The following is a 7,798-nucleotide window of genomic DNA, read 5'->3' on the forward strand; positions in this document are numbered from 1 at the left end:
GGGTTGCCATGAGTTCAGATGTATGGGCATGGGGATGAAGGGATGAGAGGGTATGAGGGCTAGAGGGCCTAACTTTTCACAAAACAACCGGGAATAAATCCCAGAGAACCGAAACAACCCTTTTAACCAACCCACCTCAGGACTCAGCAGCCCCCGTGGCTGCCTGGGTGGGCCCAACTCTACCATGCAGCCACCCCCCAATCATGCCTTTGAAGCCTTGCTCACCTTTCTGGCCTTTATGACCAGCCATATCAGGCAACTTGTCAACAGCAGAAATCTTATTGGTGATGACTGGAATGATACTTCTGATTCACGCTTTCACAGTTTGACACCCGAAAGCCGCAGTTCATTTTTAGAGAATAGGGACAAGCTCCAAACTGTGTTCGGCTCAGGCTTACACTAATGGAGCCAGCTCCCCTGAGCATAGAGATTAGGAATTTAATGATTGGTCCAGAGAGATGCATAAATCTAGCAGGCATAAATTCAATCCTAAATTCCTGTCCCTCTTCCCCCATTGAATTTCCATATTTTTCCCAAAACCCCCATATTTCCTGGCTCTGGTTTCTATTTATACAAGGGTGAAGTAATGATGCGTTTATCCACAACTTCAGATAAAACAACCCATAACTATTTGCTTTCATGATTCATTTATTTAGAAATGAAAGGTCCTTCTTGAGATCGCAGTTATTTGAGACTACAAGTCAGTTATTATCCATTTTCTAGATTGTTCTTTCGCTCCCTCCATTAGATATGAGCCCAGTTTTTATTTAAACTTATTTTGCATTCTTCACAATCCAAGACTGAATCAAGTGATTAGCTTTATTTAAGTTTTAAAAACATATACAGAAGCCTTTGTTTACATCAGCAGGCTGTTCCAAAATACTTTGTTACATTGGTGCATTGTTAAACACTGATTGCTAAAGCAAAGTCATTTACATATTAATAGTCATTTGCTGGTACAGACTTGAGTATTGCTGAAATAAAGAAACAGACATGTCTAAGCTTGTTGAAGTGCAAGACAAAGCTTTATCATTTCTCTTTTTGCAGCAGTACTCAAATTTATATCTTGAAATTGATGTATTTTTACTTCGAGGCACATTGACCTGTATTGTTAAAGGCAAATGAAGGGCTACAACTAAGTGTGGAATTGATTTAATGATCTGACTACATGTCCTCTAAGAGAATACAAGTGAAATTCAGACACGGATGACACACGATCTTCAGCAAATTCAAAACATGATCTATTACACATTTTCTTGAAAATCATAAAAGGGCAACTACATAAATGATCAAAGCAGAATTATTACAGTCTCTAATTGCTGAGACCTGGAAACAGTGTGTCACAAGATAGGAGACAGTAGCTTCTATAAATGGTGACACATTCGACTGAAATCTCCCTTTGCCAAGGGCTCTAACCTTTTTATTTTAAATGGATTAGCATCCCTATTAAAATAAAGCGGAGAGGCATTTCAGACACATGTGTTAGGTGTAAGCTGGTATCATATGGTGTCATTTCAAAATCTTGGCTATTTACTACAAGTCTCAACAGCTCTGCTGTAGATAAAACTCCAATCAAATACAACATTCAGCTGTAATGCTATGTCATCTTCCAGTTGGTGATCTAATCTGGGAATATGAGGAATCCATTGAAGACACTGTCAGCTCCCTCCACTCCCAGCATTGAATTGGATTCTGTCACTTCAAGATAAACTAAATCAGTTTGCTTCAGTTTAAGGACGACTCCCCCTGAACTCACCTGGAAAGTATTGTACGCCTGATCACAGAAACCAACCTGCTTTACCGTATTGAGCATAATGTTGATACAGAGGTTCCCCTTGGAAGTTGCATGATATGTGAAATAATACAAGCCTGGTATCTGACACTGGAACTTTCCTGTTCTTGGCATAAAGTTTCTTTGTTCATCGGTTATCAGTTTATCAAACTTTATCGGAATTTTTTTTCTTGGGCTCATATTTGTGCTCCTGGCCATGGAAAAGGCTGACTTCAAGGTACTTGTGTGGTCTCCAACCTCTCCTTTTTGTCCCTTTTCCCCCATTGCGCCCTTTTCTCCTTTCTCTCCTCTTTCACCTTCAGGTCCCACTTTTCCAGTCGTACCCTCGAAGCCTTGCTCCCCTTTCTGTCCTTTATGGCCAGCCATACCAGCTGCTCCAGGGGGACCTGTCAACAGCACAAGTTTTATTGGTGATGACTGGAATTATATTTTTGTTTCATGCTTTATCACAGTTTAACATCCGAAAGCCACAGTTCTAAATGTTTAGAAAATACAGACAAGCTGTGTTAGGCCATGGCTCCAGGGTAACACTAATGGAACCAGTTCCCTGAGCACAGAGATTAGCGAAAGGCTGAAACAGCTCGTACTACTGACTCTTCCCTTTCCCTATACCCCAGGGATTTCTTGTGGATCTCAGGGGTTCAAGTGGATGGGCAGCATACTTGAGCTAGGGACAGGTTCAGACTGGTACTTCTCCAGAAGATGCTCAGCAGGAAACTCAGAGGGACAGGCAGCAAGCTGAGGGATGAAAATCAGCCTTTTATTTTACAGATCCCAGGGAGTTCTGTAAATGCTCTGGGTCCAGGTTCTGGAAAGCAATCAGCAACCATTATCACCACTGCAGACCCCCAAGGATCAGGACAGCACATTCCATTTACTCCTAGTTGAGATATCTTTACAGCCACTATCCTCAGACAACACTCACACATCTTACATTCCTGATGAACTGCACTTGTTAAGAATGGTTTAGATTCTCCAATATTACCATTCTGACTGGATGAGGTCTGGAAAGCTGAAGCTCTATGAATTACCTGGGTTTCCTTTCCTTCCAGGTAAGCCATCCCTGCCATTTTTACCAGATGCCCCAGGCATTCCAGGCTGGCCAGGGGACCCATGAATGCCAGGAGGGGCCAGACAGGTATCTTGCGCTGATGATGCCACCACCAATAAGAGGAGCAGCAGTCCCATGTGGTTCACTTGATGTGACATTGCCATGTTAGAATACACTGTAAAAATGATATATATTTAGCATGTTCAGTATTTGAAGCAAATTGTGTCAGCTATTTATTTTGCTCTGTAAATTCTACTATATAAATACACACTTCCAAGCACGTGATAATGCCGCGATTTCTAGAGAATCTGAACAAGTGTCACAAATACTTCATCACTGGAGGGATTGCAATCATTAATCTTGGATTCTTTCTGAATTTAGACATTAAGATACACCTTGCAGTTAATTTGACAAAGCTCCAACAGTTAAAGTGACTAATAATTAATCCCTAACACATGAGATTAGCAAATAGAAATAGCTGTAACAAAACCAGTGACATTTAAAGTTAGATAAATCTCATGAAACAAAATACTGACAAATCTTTAGAGAAGACATCAAGACCCCACGAGCCATCTCATTGATGTCACCAGTACCAGATTCAGTCCAGAGGACACACCTCCACATTCCCAAACAGTATGTGATGCCAGACTTATGCCTTGCCATGTGTATTGTTGCTTTGCCCTGTCATCTACACACTTCTCTGCGTTATACTTTATGTCCGGGGACACATCCTCAGTAACCCTCACATGGTGACCAGGGAGTCCACAGGATTCACATTCATGATGTAAATGATTTCTGACCATGGGAGCATCAGACTATCTTCAAGTGACCAATAGAGTCCTTCCTATAACTATAGAGGGGGAAGTTTCAACTTCCCCCCAACTATAGAGAGAGAAGGGGGCAGTTTCAACAAGATTCAAGATGCTGACTTGAGACTCTTAACCAATAAGGAAATGAGACAGAGGACTTTAAAGTTCACCTACTAGCATCTTCTGGCCCAGGATCCGGCATCTTCTGGCCCGGGATCCGGCACCTGGCAAGTCTGGCTCAGGGTTCAGCTCGATTTTGTCAAGGCGACTTTGGGCGAGTTGAAACTGCCGCTTCCTCTCCCTCTATCATTGGGGGAAGTTGAAACTGTCCCCTCCTCCCTCTACCATTGGGAGAAGTTGAAACTGTCTCCCTCCTCTCCCTCTATAATGGGGGAAGTTGAAACTGCCCCCTCCTCTCCCTCTATAATGGGGGAAGTTGAAACTGCCCCCTCCTCTCCCTCTATAATGGGGAAGTTGAAACTGTCCCGCAGCACTCCCTCTCTCAGATCCAGCCCTGATGGGCATATTTAAAATAGGAGCTTCTTCCTTGCTGTGGGTGTCCTTCCCAGCTGTGCAAAAACATAGGGACACAGCGGGAAGACAGCAGCAGGAGTGCACTGGGTAAGTGGACTTTTGGTTTTAACTGATCTTTGCCTATGGGGGACAGTTAAACTCAGGGTCCACCACTTTGGAAATGTATACATACCAATGCCCACTAACACAGCCACAAATGGAGCCATCACCTAATGGTAACCTAGATTATCACAGGATAGACTCATTCTGTTGTCAGTAAAAGCAACACAGAAAGAAAAGTGAAACACCTTCCACTGTTTTCCTTCAAAAGAGAATGAGCAAAATGGCAGAAGGTAGAAGCAAAATGTTGCAGATGCTGGAGATCTGAAATAAAAACAGAAAATGCCGGAAAAACTCAGGTCTGGCAGCACCTGCGGAGAGAGAAACAGAATTAACAAGCACAATCGTCCCAAATTTGCATTAAGTGTAGTTATGGGCGGGTAAAATGACATTTTAACTGCCAGCGTGATGGTGGCTTTTCACACTGTATCTTCCCAAACCTACCATGTTACTTATGCCTTTCCAGGAAACATGCCATTTCCTTGGCGACAGGCTCCAATTTGCCTGTCACGCTATCACCTTGCTGCTTCATCACGTCAGGCACCACATTTAAAGTGCAGCCCAGGACTGTAGCAAAGAAGACATGGCCCCGAAAAGCAAGAAGACTGCAGCCCTCAAGTGCCTTTGGACATTGGGAGGCCATTGTGATGCCCTTTATGGCCCCCCTCCCCCACACTGCTACATTACCACTCCGGCTTAGTAGGTGGTGGCAGTGTTGGTCAGTGCCAGTGTTGCACAGAAGAGATTGGCCATCCACTGCAGAAAGAGGATGAATGATCTAATCCGTGCAGCCAGGATAAGGCAAACATCTCATCACTCTAAACGCACACACTCGCAAGCTCATCACACATTCACTGGCATCTCACTCACTGCCAGCTCAAGGGACATCACCACTCACTCTCTCACACACATACTCTCCATCTGGCCTCATCTCCTCTTGAGATGATCTCCTCAGCCCTCAGCACCTTGAGGCCACTTGCACAGATCAACATGTGCCCCCACCACACCTGGGTTACCGTCCTTCCCCGGTACAGCCCTTATCCTGCAGCCTCTTCCCTTTCCAATTTTCCCTCTTCCCCAAGCAAGACCTTGCCCTGCAGCCGTTGAAAAGCCACCCACATATGGCTGATCTGGTAGGTAGACACCTGCCATGAGCCCCCCTAAAAGTGATGTGGTGCTGTCTGTGAAGCCTGGCGCTGATGACTGAGTGTTGCCTGAAGCAAGATAGGCAAACAAACCTTGAAGTCCCGAGTGAAGTGCATCTCGCCAGATGCACGCTTTTTATATGCTGTTGTGAAACACGTCAGTGTGTTTTCCTGCCGATGCGGGGGACGATCCAGCAAGTGGGGAATGAGTCTGACGGGCTGTCCTTATAATGATGTGCTGATGTATTACAATGAGCTTCCCGATGTCCAGTGGTGGGGAATGTGGCCTGTCTTCAGCAGGCGGAGTGGACGATCACAAACTGGTTTAATGACGTGGTGGAACCGATTTTTGGCCTTCTCGCCATATTATCCACTCATGCCACCGAACATACCCAACACCAGCGGGCACAGAAAATCCTGGCCAACATTTCAAGTCCAGCTCTGAAGAGTCATACGGACTCAAAACGTTGACTATGTTTCTCTCTCTACAGATGCTGCCAGACCTGCTGAGTTTTTCCAGAATTTTCTGTTTTTATTATAGCAGAAGGTAGAGATGTTGCTAGCAGCTTGAGCGTGAAGCAGCTCTTCAGCTGAGTTCACAGAGGGAAATTGGGTGGAGAGGCCCTCACACCTGTAACCAAGCACACTGACTGAACGCATATCATTCTGCCTGTCCTGCCCTTCGCACGCTGTACACTGGAGAGAAACTCAGTTCCAGTGACCCTATGGGTACAAAGTGAGGGACACAGAGCAGTGTGTTGCACAGCCGAATGGACTTGATGGCTTTAGTGGGAATGGCATTGTACTGCTTCATTAGCCCTCAATGCCCTGGGCTAGATAGAGGGAAATCAGCCAAGATTCTAATTTCCAATCACTCTCCCTTGGTCAATGCAAGAATGTGCAAATATGCAGACATGAATATGGCCAGGGTGAGGCTCTGAAGCCTTCTACCATCAAATAGCCTGTTTGCACTCAAAACTACTGATCTATGAAACATGGTAATTTGATTGAGATAGCAGAGAGCTGTTTGTATTTGTGGCATTGTGCCACCAAAGCACTGTACAAGATCCCCTTTCTTCCCTGCCCAGGACAGGAACCAGGAGGTTAAAATAAAGTTCACAATAAGGTGAAGATACAAACAAACTGAAGGAATATATTGGACAATTCCAAATTTGGGATCAGTTCCTTTGGTGTCAGGAATATACATGTTTGCAACAAATTTCAGGTTGTGCGGTTTTTACAAATATTTTATTGCAGGAAGGTTTAAGCCCAAATGTATGTAGAAAAAGAGCAAAAATTCCAGAAGTAAGAATTGTGATCAATAACTTATTTAACACTGTCTATCAGTATAACGGTCACCATAAATCGCTCACTAAAGAGTTAACCCTGGATTAACACAACGAGTCTTTCAATTTAGCAGCATTTTTATAAATTATATTTACTGAAATATTAAAGTTTGCTGGGTCTTACCTTGAGTGCCGTCTGAAAGTTTAGCAAAGAAATGAAGCTCGAGGAGGTCTTACACAATACTGAAAAAAAGACTAAAACACCAAAATGGGGAGGTTCATGCTGCATTGCATGAAAGATTGGAATTGGCAGGCAGCTATGCGATAAAATCCTTCAGACTAGTGCCAGTGAATTCAGCTAACACCAATGCCAAGTTTCATTTCCTTCTTGACAAGAAATAAATTGTGAGTCATGCTATTTGCTGTTGAATTCATTCTGTAATAGAAACACATGTGGAATTTGAAATTACCTAGAACGTTCTCAAAAAATTTGATTCAAGTGAGAGTCAGTTGATTTGTGATTTCTTTCTCCTCTCCACTTCATCCCCTCCTTTGCTGAAGGTACTGACTATGGGTACAGTTCCCATAACTCGCGCAAGCTACAAATCTACCTTAGGGATGTTGACTGTTATGATTGGATGTTATGATTGTTTTAGTTGGTTTTTATTAACCATGGGGAGCATCATAGCAGTGAAGTTCTCAGGAAGAACAGTAAGATTCAGCAAGGAGCTGAATCAGAACTATACATGCTATTAAATCACAGATCCCTTTATTCTCCTTCTAAACTCCCTCTGCGGTTACATGGACATATAGCCTGAAGTGAACAAAGTGCCCAATGCAATTTTCAATACATTACATCCCTCCCTTCTTATAAATGAGAGGCATAATATGTTTGAATGGTTTGTTTCCAAAAGTATAAACAATAAACTCAAGCATAACTTGAACATTCACCACCAGTAACACTATTACAAACTCTAAATTGTGTATTAATTTAACAATCTAATCCATCTTATATAATGATATAAAAGATTTATTCACCAACTGAAAATAGTTCACTTCGTAACCTAATCACCTAATAATGG

At 43.2% G+C, this 7,798-nt stretch overlaps 1 protein-coding gene across 2 annotated transcripts; it reads right to left on the minus strand.

The window, feature by feature from the left end:
* Nucleotides 1-805: 805 nt before the first annotated feature.
* Nucleotides 806-7,061, minus strand: LOC121287797 (complement C1q subcomponent subunit B-like). Of its 2 annotated transcripts, none has more exons than XM_041205720.1 (3): nucleotides 6,901-7,061; nucleotides 2,824-3,018; nucleotides 806-2,178 (listed from the first exon to the last, which is right to left on the minus strand). In XM_041205720.1, the coding sequence occupies exons 2-3, from the start codon at nucleotides 3,005-3,007 to the stop codon at nucleotides 1,622-1,624; spliced, it is 741 nt and encodes a 246-aa protein (XP_041061654.1). In that variant the 5' UTR covers nucleotides 3,008-3,018; nucleotides 6,901-7,061; the 3' UTR covers nucleotides 806-1,621. The 2 variants fall into 2 exon arrangements, with proteins under 2 accessions (XP_041061654.1, XP_041061653.1); XM_041205719.1 differs by lacking the exon at nucleotides 6,901-7,061 and adding an exon at nucleotides 3,827-3,869.
* Between the last annotated feature and the right edge of the window lie 737 nt (nucleotides 7,062-7,798).

This window comes from Carcharodon carcharias, chromosome 15 (genome assembly GCF_017639515.1).
Source record: "Carcharodon carcharias isolate sCarCar2 chromosome 15, sCarCar2.pri, whole genome shotgun sequence".
Taxonomy (NCBI): Eukaryota; Metazoa; Chordata; class Chondrichthyes; order Lamniformes; family Lamnidae; genus Carcharodon; species Carcharodon carcharias.

Bases quoted from the DNA above. Each gene is read 5' to 3' on its own strand.
- LOC121287797 (XM_041205719.1), bottom strand. From the start codon at position 3,854: ATGCCGGATCCTGGGCCAGAAGATGCTA. The intron at 3,019-3,826 runs GTAGGTGAACTT...TCATTTTTACAG, and splicing joins TCCTGGGCCAGAAGATGCTA to TGTATTCTAACATGGCAATG. The intron at 2,179-2,823 runs GTAATTCATAGA...TGCTGTTGACAG, and splicing joins TGGAAGGAAAGGAAACCCAG to GTCCCCCTGGAGCAGCTGGT.